The sequence below is a fragment of the Equus caballus genome, chromosome 26 (genome assembly GCF_041296265.1).
Source record: "Equus caballus isolate H_3958 breed thoroughbred chromosome 26, TB-T2T, whole genome shotgun sequence".
Classification (NCBI taxonomy): Eukaryota; Metazoa; Chordata; class Mammalia; order Perissodactyla; family Equidae; genus Equus; species Equus caballus.
In genome coordinates this window covers 8,482,556-8,497,805 of record NC_091709.1, presented here as the reverse complement: position 1 = coordinate 8,497,805, position 15,250 = coordinate 8,482,556, and the positions used below count along the sequence as shown (strand labels likewise).

The 15,250-nt window shown below is 36.2% G+C and overlaps 1 protein-coding gene across 2 annotated transcripts in view; it reads left to right on the top strand.

Moving 5' to 3' along the window:
• EPHA3 (EPH receptor A3) overlaps window positions 1–15,250 on the top strand; it is a 368,458-nt gene that overhangs the window by 100,912 nt on the left and 252,296 nt on the right. For both annotated transcript variants that reach the window (XM_001501427.7, XM_005606092.4), the window contains exon 3: window positions 582–1,242. In XM_001501427.7, the coding sequence (XP_001501477.3) occupies window positions 582–1,242 (661 nt within the window). The remainder of the gene's footprint in view (window positions 1–581; window positions 1,243–15,250) is intronic.

The following is a 15,250-nucleotide window of genomic DNA, read 5'->3' as shown; positions in this document are numbered from 1 at the left end:
TATTCCTTGAAATGACTAAGTACCTTAAAAAATGTCACGCATGAAGATCCATGGTAATGATGTCATTTAGATTTACTTTGTTTTGCCACATATTGACTTTACCAAAATTTGGCCCAAATTGGGAAAAGTTTAATAAAGATTCATTTTAGGCAGTGGTATTTTGCATTCTTCTAAAAATAACAAGCAAAAAACAATTCAAAAATATACAACAAAACCATTTCATAATGTTATTGGAGATGACCGATTTGGAGTTATGATCCTGGAATATTAGGCTAAGTATAATCAATTACTAAGCAACTTTTTCTTGAATATTCCATAAACTGCAATCAAATTCAAATGTGTTCATCAAAATTATAAATTACTTTGTGTCAATGAACTCAGAGAACCTTGAAAATAAGAAAAACTACAAACAAGAATGTTTTGGAATTTCTCCACATCATGATCTTTAATGAATAACACTGAAGTTTCTGCTTGTTTACTTCGTATTTCCTGTGATGCTACTGACACGTTCACCTTGTATTCATTATGTTTGCCTCATTAATTCTGAGTCTCCTTTTCTTTTTCCTCCTTTGATTCTTCAGTGGGAAGAGATCAGTGGTGTTGATGAACATTACACACCCATCAGGACTTACCAGGTGTGCAATGTCATGGATCACAGTCAAAATAATTGGCTGAGGACAAACTGGGTCTCCAGGAACTCGGCTCAGAAGATCTACGTGGAGCTCAAGTTCACTCTGAGGGACTGCAATAGCATTCCACTGGTTTCGGGAACTTGCAAGGAGACTTTCAACCTGTATTACATGGAGTCAGATGATGATCATGGGGTCAAATTCCGAGAGCATCAGTTTACAAAGATAGACACCATTGCAGCTGATGAAAGTTTCACTCAAATGGATCTCGGGGACAGAATTCTTAAACTCAACACTGAGGTTAGAGAAGTAGGTCCTGTCAACAAAAAGGGATTTTATTTGGCTTTTCAAGATGTTGGTGCTTGTGTTGCCTTGGTGTCTGTGAGAGTATACTTCAAAAAGTGCCCATTTACGGTGAAGAATCTGGCTATGTTTCCAGACACAGTACCCATGGATTCCCAATCCCTGGTGGAAGTCAGAGGTTCTTGTGTTAACAATTCTAAGGAGGAAGATGCTCCCAGGATGTACTGCAGCACAGAAGGAGAATGGCTTGTACCCATCGGCAAGTGCTCTTGCAATGCTGGCTACGAAGAAGGAGGTTTGATGTGCCGAGGTAAGAGTCTTCTCTATTTTCCTTTGAGTGGTATTTCTCACCTGGGAGTTTATCACAGAGTAATTGAAAGAGATGAACCCAGCCTGAACTTACTTGGTAGCAAAACATGTCTCAAACTGAAAAAAGTCTATTTATAGACTAAGTTTATCCCACTTGGTGTGTTGGCTCATAATTTGTTGTAGAAATATTAACATGTTTGATTATGTGGTACTGTTTTACACCCCACTAGAAGTGTTATATATGCTATTTTTAAGTTTTCTTTGCTATTTAATGACTACAATAATGTAACTCCAGACCAACTGAACGAAAAAAATCTTTCTCTCTTTTATGCAGAGGGAAGAAACATCACTGGCACTCGGCTAACATAATTCTAACAGTTAGATACTGCACGAACTGATTATGCGAGTGCTCATTGATGTAGTAAAATGTACCTCATTGCGATAAAATAGCCTTTGCTTCAGTGACATCTGTGCATCAAATATGTGTTTACTTAAAGGCATTGGTGCTTTACCAAAGATTATTTTGTGTAAAAATCCAGGGTTGGTGCTTCAGTGTTTGATGTATAGAGGAGTCATATTTTTTTTTGCTTTTTTTGCTCCATGATTTGGCCCTTTTGGCTGCTCAGAATATCTGTGCTACACCTTATATTGGAATGCATATTTGATCCTTAATGTAATGTCACAGAAATTGAACTCTGTCAAATTGATTTTTATTAAAAAAATCTCTTTGCACTTGGAGAAAAATCAATTAAAAGGTCATCTTTTTCCATATAAAATTATGATATATCAGATGAAAATTCCCACTTAATCTTAAAACTTGTTAATTAGCATATCCAAGGTTTTATGCTTAAGAACACACTGAAATTATGATTAAAAACTTAAATGTATAAATACATCAAGAACTTAAGCAGCTGGTAATTGGAGTCTAGTCTGTTTTAATACTTTGCTTGCTGTTACTTTCTGCCAAAGGAAATGAGTTTGGCATTCCACTCATGTCCCTTCAGTAAGTCTCAAGTCCATGCAGAAGAAATGAATGTACTTTATACATAAATTAATCTTTCTAACAATCTGAACAGAACATAGCATTTTGCTTTTGACCATAAACATAGTTTGTAAGAAAATTATTTTTTAATGAAAGCAAATGGTACACTCTAGCCTCATACTTCTCCATGTTATTTAGATTCTCATGAAGCACCATAAGAATATTGTTGCTAAATATGGTTTTGAAAGTTCTAAAATTGAAACAACATCCTAGCTGGTAGTTGCTTATAGACATGAATGGAAAGAAGTTTTAATGACTTTATGTTCACTTAGAGTTGTATTTCATTATGAAGGTATAGTTTGTGATATATGGTATTTATTTTAGAGATATTTTAGAGATTTATTTTAAAGAAAATAATGAAAGCTTAGCTCAGGAGGATTTAAAAATTTTCTATTCCCTCCAATTTGATCCCCATTTATGCTGTCTCTGATACTCAAAACAGGAGAGGAATATGTATGTCTCCATGTCAGTACTATGTATCAACTTATGCAGAGCTATTTCTTATAAAATATTGCACTGAGCAAGAAACCTAACCATTAGATGTTTGGATCTTAAATAATTTTTATGTAGTGCTTTATACTCAATTCAAAGTTATAAGAAGTATAAAAATAAGTATCAATGAGGTAAATAGAATCACATAAATGTGTTAATAGAAATAAAGCATCCAAATAATTAGCCTATATTGCATGCTGTCTTGAGGACAAAATTTAGTAGTTGAATAGAAAAAAAGTCACATTAATTGTAGTCGAGAAGCTCACAATGAATTCAGAATTGCTACTGTTTTGTAACCTCATTTTAATTTACTGACCCACTTTTTTTAAGTAACTACTACACTGTTCAATGCTACTCTATGTCAAGATTACTCTTAGAGATAACATTCATGTCAAAGTTTTACATCCATTAATCTAGTAGTGTATTATGTTGAAGGACATCAGTAGACCGTCCTTGAAATAGTAATGCTGTATCATCACAGACATTCGCTCTCAGAATTTCAAAATACTAGTTTCAGAATAAAAGATACATATGCATAAATAGCAAATTATTCTAAGAAAAAGACTTTGAAGATATAAACCAATAAAAATAATCATACTAGAATCAGAGATGGTACAGTAAATGGGATATGATTGGAAGAAAAAAAGAAGGATGACTTTTTTAGGAATGTAATTTAAAGGTGGAGCATGTCCTTATGGTTATATCTTGACATTTGTTGATGTTGCCCAGTGAGTTTTGGCTTCTTTTCAAAATCAAAAGATCTTCGTGTCTTCAGGTTATTAGACAATGTGTCAAGGTATTCTACTTTGTTCTGATTTACATAAGTATCAAGTCTAAACCAATTTTACTTTATCAAATATTTGTTTTAATATATCTCTTTGGGTATTACTCTACTACGTTTTAAAAATCCAGTACTCAACCAGTTAGCTCTATAGGCTAGTGTCTGTGCTAGTGTTGGCCAGCATGGTCTGAGGCTCTTAATTTTGTTGTTGTTGTCAGTGGTAGTACTGGTGTTTGTTGCGGTTGTTATAGTTTCCTTTTTTAAGGTTTAATTTGTGGGTTGTTTTTTTTAATAAGCTTTAGACTGGTTGGAATAGCTTGCTATGACCCTCACAAAGCAATGTTCTGGCAGAGTGCTTCCGTTCAGGCACACAGAGGAATGGGAATACTTAGAAAAAGTACAGATGAAAAGATGGCTGAACAAATGTCATGTATTCTGTGAGGTTAGTTTTTTCTTTGTTTTTTACAAAACATATTGTGTCTCTCTTTTTTCAAAGGATGGAACAGTACCTTGACATGTCTGCCACTTGGAGTACACATGCAGCCAGATTTTAAACACCTCAGGGTAATTTCTTAACACAATGATCAGCAAGCATAGGCTTTCAGTTGCTTAATGTGGAGAAAAACAAGACTCATCCACTTTATTTCAACAAATATTTATGAGCACCTACTTCATTTTATTACTGTATGAGAATTCAAAGATTGTTAATACTCTTTACCTACTAGATGTCAGGCACTGCACTTTTTTGCTAAGTAGTTCCCATGAGCTGTTTCATTAATTCCTCAAAATAACCTATAGATACATATTACTATTATCTCCATTTTAAAAATTAGAACAAAGCTTTGATAGGTTACATATCTTACCTTAAATTCTTTAGTGAGTAAGCATTGGAGTTGAGATGTGCAAGCAGGCAGACTGATTCAAAGGCTGCAGTCTTACCTTCAGTCCACAGTGCTTCCCTATGATTCAGTCCAATGGTGACAGAGATCAGGGCATCCCACACAGACACAAATTCTGCTGGAGGTGGAGGATTTCTTAGTATTTAGTATTTTTAGAGTATATTGAAGGATAAGTAGGACCACAGAGAATTACCACAGTGTAACCAAGAATCTGTTAATATAAGGTTTATCTATTTCAGTTTATTTCCCAGATCTTTCTGTTTCTAGATTTTAAAAAAATACTGGCCAAAATATCATATTTTGGAAGACTAAGCTTAGCTTGGATGATATCCAATAAAATATGGATATGTGGATTGTCAAGCATCTTAGATATGGGAAAAAGTCTACCAAATTTAATTCAGTTAGTATTTCTGACCATCTATTAGTACAAAGTAATAATGTGTCAGACACAGGGGAAACATAGATGAGTAAGTCATTGTATCTACTCTCCAGGAGTTCACAATCTAGCATGAAATATAGATACATAAGTGAATAATTTTAATACAACAAAGACCAATGAATCTTCTACCAGGGGTACAAGCTTCCTTGGCAATGTATAGGAAGAAGAGATTAATTTTGAGTATTTCAAAATTAATAATGGAAATGGTTCGTTAATAAAGAAAAGCTTCTGTGCTGAGAGTTTCGAACTTATCACTATTGTGCTTAGAAACTTTTGGGCTGGGGAGAAAGGAGTAACTCCTTATATAGCTTACACATTCCAGGAGGCGAGGTTTATAATTTGTTTATTGAATCATTATCTCAAAATCTCAGAACGTGTAGAAGTCCCATTAAAGTTTTGTGTTCTGAGTTTGCTCCACAGGGAGACCTTAAAAAGAATCTAAATTTCATAACGAGGGTATTTTCTGACTTTAGTAATGAGATATTCTGAATTATCTATTCCACTCTAGACAGATATTTGGGGCAAAGCTTAGGAAACTAAATGATGAAAATGAGACAATATTCTTTTTATAGGAAAAATATATTGATAAAAATATTTTGTATTAAAAAATGTTATCCATAAATTTCAGAACTATAACTAAAACCAGTTATCTTTATCCAGAGCCAGAATTCTAACCATGGCATTATACTTCTCATGTATATAATACAAACTTTCACAACAGTCTACTTTTTCTGAACTGAGACAAAGTCATGGAAAATGCCCTTGGATTATTTATTCAATTATTCAACACTTACTGAGGCTCTAATATGTGCCAAGTCCTACACTGAACACTAAGAAGAGGAAGATGCACATTGTTACTGATAAATTATCTTGGTTCATAGTTCAAAATGTTGTGTGTACACAGCAAGGGAGACCCAGTGGGACTGTGTGAGAGGGCAGTGACAATTTGGAGCCCCAGAATGACTGCTCCATGGTCCAGGGGGAAAATCCATGGTCCCACAACAGCCACAGGGAAAGCTTCTGCTCAGTATTAGTGGAGAGGCCCCACCTGGCAATCACAAGGCTGGGAGGCACTGGAACAGAATTGGCACAGCTGGGTGAGCTAACCACAGACTGCAGTAGATACCCATAGCTGTGCTGCAGCCCATAGTGGACAAGTGAGATCCTGTGGGACCTGATGGTGGCAGAGCTGCAAGTCTAGGTCAACCTGCTCCCAGCCACTGTGAAAGCCCGTAACACCACTGCAGACACTAAGGAGGGAGCACGTCTAGGCAGTCTATGAGAGTAGGCACTAGCAACCCAAGGCCTCCTTGCAATTGTCCCCACAGCTGACAGGAGACGCCACAGGGCCACTGTGTCCATGAGGAGGGGCCCAGGCTTGGTCAGGAACAGCTGACAGGGATCCTGGTTGGTGCAGATTACACAGCGACTGCCCCCTCCCCCACCGGTAGAAGCAAGTGGAAGCAGTAACCAAACTCTATCTCTATGCAGAGGCATAGCACACCATCAAGCAGTATGAAAAAATACATTAAATCTGCAGAACAGAAGGAAAATGATAAGTACTCAGAAGACAATCCCTAAGACAGTGAAATCTATAATCTAAAGGACATGAATTCAAAATAGCCATCATTAAAAAACTCAATGAGTTAAGAGAGAATACAGATAGACAACTCAATGAGTTCCACAGCAATGTCACAAAAGAGCTTGATACTATAAAAAAGAACCAATCAGAAATATTGCAAATGAAGAACACAATGGAGGAGATTAAGAAAAATCTGGACTCTCTGAACAGTAAGGTCGATAATACAGAAGACAAAATTAGCAATATGGAAGATAGGAATATAGAAATGCTTCAGATAGAGGAGGAGAGAGAATTAAAACTAAAAAGAAATGAAGAAACTCTCTGAGAAGTATCTGACTCAATTAGGAAATGCAACATAAGGATTATAGGTATCCCAGAAGGAGAAGAGAAGGAGAAGGCGGGCAGAAAGCCTGTTCAAAGAAATAATGGCTGAGAACTTCCAAAAGCTGGAGACAGATGGGACTCCAGGTGACAGAAGCTAATAGATCGCCAAACTTTATCAATGTAAGAAGACCAACCTGAAGGCATATAGTAGTGAAGCTTGCAAAAGTCAATGACAAAGAGAAAATACTAAGGGCAGCAGGGCAGAAGAAAATAACCTACATAGGAACCCCCATCAAGCTGTCAGGAGATTTCTTAGTAGATATCTTACAGGCTAGGAGAGAGTGGAATGATATATTCAAAACTCTGAAGGACAAAAACTTGCAGCCAAGAATACTCTATCCAGCAAAAATATCCTTCAAATATGATGGAGAAATAAAAACTTTCCCAGATAAACAAAAGTTAAGGGAGTTTATCGCCACAAGGCCCCCCCCCCCACACACAAGAAATGCTCAGGAAGACCCTCATACCTGAAAAAAATAAAGAAAAGGAAAGGGGTTACAAAACCCAGAGCAAAGGAGATAAGTAGAAAGACAAAATCAGAAAGTTGAAGCTCTCTATCAGAACAGGTTAGCAAAGGCTAAGTATAACATTAAAGATAAAAGGAAGGGAAACACCAAGAATAAACATAATCTTGTCATTTTAACCACAAACTCACAACACAAGAAGGAAGAAAAAAATCTGACAATAACAACCTCGAAGGGGAAGAGGAAAGGGATGGAATGGCTTAATCTAAGGAAATAAGAGATTACCAGAAAATCGACTATCTCATCTATGAGATGTTTTATACAAACTACATGGTAACCACTAAACCAATAACAAGAATAAAGATAAAAATTACAAATAAGAAGAAAGCCAATATAGAAAACTACCTACCTGAATTGGTAGTCCAAAAAATCATGGGATGAGAAACAAAGGAAACACAAGAGAACCGGAAAACAGGTGATAAAATGGCAGCATTAGGCCCCCACATTTCAATAATCACTCTAAATGTGAATGGATTGAACTCTCCAATCAAAAGACACAGAGGGGCAGGATGGATTAAAGAACAAGACCCAACAATATGCTGCCTCCAGGAAACACACCTCAGCCCCAAAGACAAACACAGACTCAGAGTGAAGTGGTGGAAGATGATACTCCAAGCTAATAATGAACATAAGAAAGCAGTTGTTACCATACTTATATTAGACAAAGTAGACTTCAAAGCAAAACAGATAAAGAGAGACAAAGAGTGGCAGTTTATAATGATAAAAGGGACACTCCACCAAGAAGACATAACACTTATAAATATATATGCACCCAACACAGGAGCACCAAAGTACATAAAGCAACCATTAAAAAAACTGAAAGGAGATATCAACAATAATACAATAATCATAGGCGACCTCAACACCCAACTAACACGAATGGATAGATCATCCAGACAGAAAGTCAACAAGGGAATTGTAGAAGTAAATGAAAAACTAGACCAGATGGACTTAACAGATATATATAGAACACTCCATTAAAAACAGCAGGTTACACGTTCTTCTCAAGCATGCATGCAACATTCTCAAAGATAGACCACATGTTGGGAAAAAAGCAAGCCTCAACAAATTCAAGAGGGTTGAAATAATATCAAGCATCTTTTCTGACCATAATGCTATGAAACTAGAAATCAACTACAAGAATAAAGCTGGGTAAGGGGCAAAAATGTGTAGATTAAACAACATCCTACTGAGCAACCAATGGATCATTGAAGAAACGAAAGAAGAAATCAAATATTATCTGGAGACAAATTAAAATGAAAACATGCCATACCAACTCATTTGGGATGCAGCAAAAGCAGCCCTAAGAGGGAAATTCATTGCAATACAGGCTCACCTCAATAAACAAGAAAAATATCAGAAAAGCAATCTCAAATGACACCTAGCAGAATTAGAAAAGAAGAATAAACAAAGCCCAAAGGCAGCAGAAGGAGGGAAATAATAAAAATTAGAGCAGAAATAAATCAAATTGACACAAAAAAGACAGTAGAAAGGGTCAATGAAACAAACAGTTGGTTCTTTGAGAAAATAAACAAAATTGACAAGCCCTTAGCCAGGCTCACTAAGAAAAAAGAGAGAAGACTCAAATAAATAAAATCAGAAATGAAAGAGGATAAATCACAATGGGCATCACAGAAATACAAAAGATTTTAAGAATACTATGAAAAACTATATGCCAACAAATTGGGCCACCTAGAAGAAATGGATAAATTCTTAGACTCTTACAACCTCCCAAAACTGAATCAAGAAGAAACAGAGAATCTGAATAGACCAATCACAAGTAAAGAAATTGAAACAGTAATCAAAAACCTCCCCCAAAATAAAAGTCCAGGACCAGATGGGTTCTCTGGAGAATTCTACCAAACATTCAAAGAAGATTTACTACCTATCCTTCTCAAACTATTCCAGAAAATTAAGGAAGATGGAGCACTCCCTAAGACATTCTACGAAGCCAACATCACCCTGATCCCAAAAACAGACAAGGACAACACAAAGAATGAAAACTACAGGCCAATATCACTGATGAAGATGAATGCAAAAATCCTCAACAAAATTATGGCAAACCAAATACAACAATACATTAAAAAGATTATGCACCACGATCAACTGGGATTTATATGAGGGGCACAGGGATGGTTCAACATCTGCAAGTCAATCAATGTGATACACCACATTAACAAATTGAGAAACAGAAACCACATGATCATCTCAATAGACGCAGAGAAAGCATTCAACGAGATCCACCATCCATTTATCATAAAAATTCTCACTAAAATGGGTATAGAAGGAAAGTACTTCAACATGGTAAAGTCCATATATGACAAACCCACAGCCAACATCATACTCAGTGGAAAAAACTGTAAGCCAACCTTCTGAGAACAGGAGCAAGACAAAGGTGACCACTCTCGCTATTGTTATTCAACGTAGTATTGGAGGTTTTGGCCAGAGCAATTAGGCAGCAAAAAGAAATAAAAGGAATCCAAATAGGCAATGAAGAAGTGAAACTCTTGCTATTTGCAGATGACATGATCTTATATATAGAAAACTCCAAAGAATCCATTGTAAAACTATTAGAAATAATTAACAATTACAGCTAAGTTGCAGGGTATAAAATCAACTTACGTAAATCAGTAGCATTTTTATACTCTAATAATGAACTAACAGAAAAAGAAGTCAAGAACACAATCTCATTCACAATCACAACACAAAAATAAAATACCTTGGGGTAAATTTAGAAAGTGAAATACCTATACAATGAAAACTACAAGACTTTCCTGAAAGAAATTGATGATGACATAAAGAGATGGAAAGACATTCCGTGCACATGGATTGGAAGAATAAACATAGTTAAAATGTCCATTCTGCCTAAAGCAATCTACAGATTCAATGCAACCCCAATCAGAATCCCAATGACATTCTTTACAGAAATAGAATAAAGAAGCCTAAAATTCATATGGGGCCACAAAAGACCCAAAACTGCTAAAGCAATCCTGAGAAAAAAGAACAAAGCTGGAGGCATCACAATCCCTGAGTTCAAAACATACTACAAAGCTACAGTAATCACAACAGCATGGTACTGGTACAAAACCAGGCCCACAGATCAACGGAGCAGAATTGAAAGCCCAGAAATAAAACCACACATCTATGGACAGCTAATCTTCGACAAAGGATCTGAGGGCATACAATGGAGAAAAGTAAGTCTCTTCAACAAATGGTGCTGGGAAAACTGGACAGCCACAAGTAAAAGAATGAAAATTGACCATTCTTTTTCACCATTCTCAAAAATAAACTCAAAATGGATCAAAGACCAAAAGGTAAGACCTGAAACCATAAGACTTCTAGAAGAATACATAGGCAGTACACTCTTTGACATGAGTATCAAAAGGATCTTTTTTGACACTATGTCTTCTCAGACAAGGGAAACAATAGAAAGAATAAACAAATGGAACTTCATCAGACTAAAGAGCTTCTTCAAGGCAAGGGAAAACAGGATTGAAACAAAAAAACAACCCACCAATTGGGAAAAAATATTTGCAAGTCATATATCCGACAAAAGGTTAATCTCCATACTATATAAAGAACTCACACAACTCAACAACAAAAAATCAACCAACCCAATCAAAAAATGGGCAGGGGACATGAACAGACATTTCTCCAAAGAAGATATATGGATGACCAATAAGTACATGAAAATATGCTCATCAACACTGATCATCAGGGAAATATAAATCAAAACTACACTAAGATGTCACCTTACACCCGTTAGAATGGCAAAAATACCCAAAACAAAAAGTGACAAATGTTGGAGAGGTTGTGGAGAAAAAGGAACTCGCATACACTGCTGGTGGGAATGCAAACTGATGCAGCCACTATGGAAAACAGTATGGAGATGTCTCGAAAAATTAAAAATAGAAATACCGTATGACCCAGGCATCCCACTGCTGGGTATCTATCCAAAGAACTTGAAATCAGCATTTCCAAAAGTCCCATGCACCCCTGTGTTCATTGCAGCATTATTTACAATAGCCAAGATGTGAAGCAACCTAAGTGTCCATCAACTGATGATTGGATAAAGAAGATATGGTATACACACACACACACACACACACACACACACACACACAATGGAATATTACTCAGCCATAAAAAGGACAAAATCGTCCCATTCACAACAACATGCATGGACCTTGAGGGTATTATGTTAAGTGAAATAAGCCAGAGAGAGAAAGACAATCTCTGTGTGACTTCATTCATATGTGTAAGTTAAACATGTAGCCATAGAGAACAGATTAGTGGCTACCAGGGGAAAGGGGGTCTGTGGGGTGGGCACAAAGAGTGAAGTAGTGCACCTACAAAATGATTGACAAACAATAATGTACAACTGAAATTTCATAAGGTTGTAAACTATCATAATTTTAATAAAAAGTAAAAAAAAAATGATGTATGTGTGTCTTTGAAAATGTTTTGGTGTTTGCCTACAAGAGAACATAGATTTTTTTTAACTGAATTATTAAATGCAGCAAAGTTAATAATAGTTTAAGATGAAAAATAAGTTATTAATATGATGAGGAAGGACGTATTGGTATGGGAGGAGAGGAGTGATAGTAAATTAAAATTTTCTGTAATAAGATGATTTATGTTCCTGGTCTTCCTTTGCTTTACTAGGGAAAATTGAACATGGGAGAGCTAAGAGGAAAAAATGGTTCACCTTTCTCTTTCAAGGACTGGTTAGAGGCAGAAAATAAAGGAGGAGTAAAAGAAATATTGGTAGCTAAAGAATCGTTGAGGAATTGCATGCCTCGCACACTGGAAATACAGAAAAAGGCAGCTCCAGGGTAGAGAGCACATATTACAATAAATTTGGTGAAATAGAAATGCACTTTAAAAAAGTCTACACAGGGCTAAATAGATAAGGAGCAATGTAAAGATTAGTAAGGAAAGTAAGAAATCATGCATCAGACTTGGTTTTCCAGCAGTTTCTCTAATGTATAATTTTAAAATACAGCTTTTAGGGGCTGGCTCTGTGGCCGAGCGGTTAAGTTCGTGCGCTAGGCTGCGGCAGCCCAGGGTTCGGATCCTGGGCGCGGACATGGCACTGCTCATCAGGCCACGTTGAGGTGGTGTCCCACATCCCACAACTAGAAGGACATGCTACTAAGATATACAACTGTGTACGGGGGGTTTGGGTAGATAAAGCAGAAAAAAAAATACGGCTTTTGTTTAAATAAGTTGCCTCTTGATTTAATGATAGAGGAGGAAATCACGTTCTCTTTCTTAATTTAATTCAATAACCCTTATTTGGGTCATGTTCCTGGCACCTGGACAAACTTGCTGGATGCTGAGAGTATGGTCAAATTGAAGGTTAAGTTGTCTTTTTAGGATGTCAATAAACCTCCTTTTAAAAGGATAACACTGAAAAATTAAAATTATAAACTTAAATCATCCTCTATTTGGTTTCAGTCGTTGACAATCAAGATTTAATTGATTTATTTCTCTTGGAAAATCCTTTGTATTTCTTACATACTAGCATAATTCTTTTCACCTTTTAAGATCGGAGGTGTGGGGAAATTTCACGCTAACACCATGGGAACCTTGTGATCTTTATTGTTTTTTTAATCCTGGTGAATGAATTATGTTATCTGCTTTGATTTGGTTCGGAGAGAAGAAAGGAGAATGCTGATGGCTTTTGATATAGTCACTTAATTCCATCTGAGGCAGATACCAGGAGGCTACTATAAATACTCCTGCTCCTACAAACTTTGTTGAGACTTAACGTACCAAATACCTTATTAATGTCACTGAAGAATCTGTTGCTTGTGTTTTATCTCTGTGCATTCAACGTGGAATGCTAACTTTGTTTCTTGTTCTTGTACATTAGCAGCTTAATAGAAAAGTGTCTTTGATGTGGTGTATGAAGACATCGAGACTTTTTGATGATTGTCCAAAATTACGCTCGTTTCACCTAGGACTGGCAATACCAACTCTCACTGTCCACTCCTTCCTCTGTCAATTCAGAAACTCTTTTTAAAAAAGACGTCAAGTTTCCAAAACAGAATGATTTAGAGATTCTGCCCGCTCTGACAGAGGAGCAGATAAAATTGAAAATCTCCGAAGTTTCTTAGCACCTACTAAGTACATGCGCACTTTATAGAACCGCACAAGTTCCTAGGTTTAATGAATTCAGAAGCATTTTCTTCCTGTTGTTTTCAGGCTGTAAGTTCCTTGAGAGCAGGGACCACATCTTCTCTTTTTTTAGAAACATCATGCCTACAACCTGGCAAAGTATAATTGAGTAAGTTCTCAAGTGGATACTGACCGAACGAGTAATTATTGGGGGGTTTTACGCCAATATGCATTCTTAGAATGTAAGTTCTGAAAGAACATACTTTATGTTATTTACGTTTGAATCCACAAGGCCTTTCAGAATGACTTGCACCTAAAGATGTTCATTTTATCTAATTTGAAGTGAATACACTTGACTATTAGGTCGAATATGGTTGCAACGAGTTACGACTAGATTCATCTGAACTATTATTTTGGTAATGAAGAGACGAAGTAAAGTGATGATAATACTTTACATAGTACCTGAGAGAATACTTTTTCTTTTTTATGGATTTATGATGAATAATATTTTTCTGACTTGTAAAAATCGGTTACTGGTTTCATAACTATAATTAAGTGAAGATCCATTCATAAAGATGCTGAAATAATTTTTGTCCTTTAATTTTGCATGCCTAGTACTTAAAGCATACATTCCTCTTAATGAGTGCACTGAAATTATCAGCTTTCTTACCTTGAATTATGAAAGTTTTGTTTGTTTTGCCTGAGTTTAAAATGACAGCCTTCATTCCCACTTCGCATTTAGCAGTTGCACAGCCATGATTTTTCAAACCAATGTATTTATTTTAATAAAAATATACCACCAGTGAGTAATAATGTAAATAACTTTCAAATAATAAATTAAGTTTATGACAGCTTTATAAGAGCTATAAAACATTTGCTTTACACATATTTCTACATCTCTCACCATTTCATATAACAAGTTATGGTAGCATTAACATGATGCAGAAAACTTCCCTGAGTTTGTTCTCAAACTTCATTTTGCATTTAATTGTTCTATTTAGCAAAAGGCTCTTGTCACTGACAGCTGTTTGAGTGTTTGAGCTCACGAGTCCCAGAGATGCTGCTTATCAGGCTTGTGGCTGAACAGATTGAGCCTGAAGTTTCTCATCCATGAAACAAGAGTAACAATATCTACCCTTTAGAGGTCAACAAATGTCTGCTCAGCCCATGGCAGCGTCTAGTGCGACCTAAAAGGTGTTGGAACATCACCATTACTGTCAGTCATCAGCATCATTGGAATGTGTGACTTTCCTCTCTTTCTTGTTTCCATCTATGTTTAAACACTTAGCTGTGACAAACTCACCGGTTCAACAGTCTCTCTCTTGCCTTGAACCTTAGACCTTAGAGGGACCTGAGGGAGACACAGTGTCTTCAGTGGAGTTGGGTATTTGTGTGTTCAGTGTCTGCTCCTTCGTTGTCCACCTTCTCACACAGAATTTTTCTTTACTGAGGAGCCTTCATGTTTACCTCCATTAAACCTCTAGTCTATTGCCATAGGTGATATTTCCTCTATTCTTTTATTGTAGCTTTTATTTTTCCTCTTCTTCTTCTAAGCAGCAGTTACTCCTGATTTTTCATATCTGGTATTTGACTCAGTCTCTTATTCTGTCTAGCATGGGTCTTTTCCACTGGGTTTTCAAGAGCAACCTTGAATTTACAGATGGACATTTTTATATTGTGTACCCATAGAGACCTCTAGGTTTTGACGGATTTAATAAAATATAGTTTAGGAAACAAGAAAAC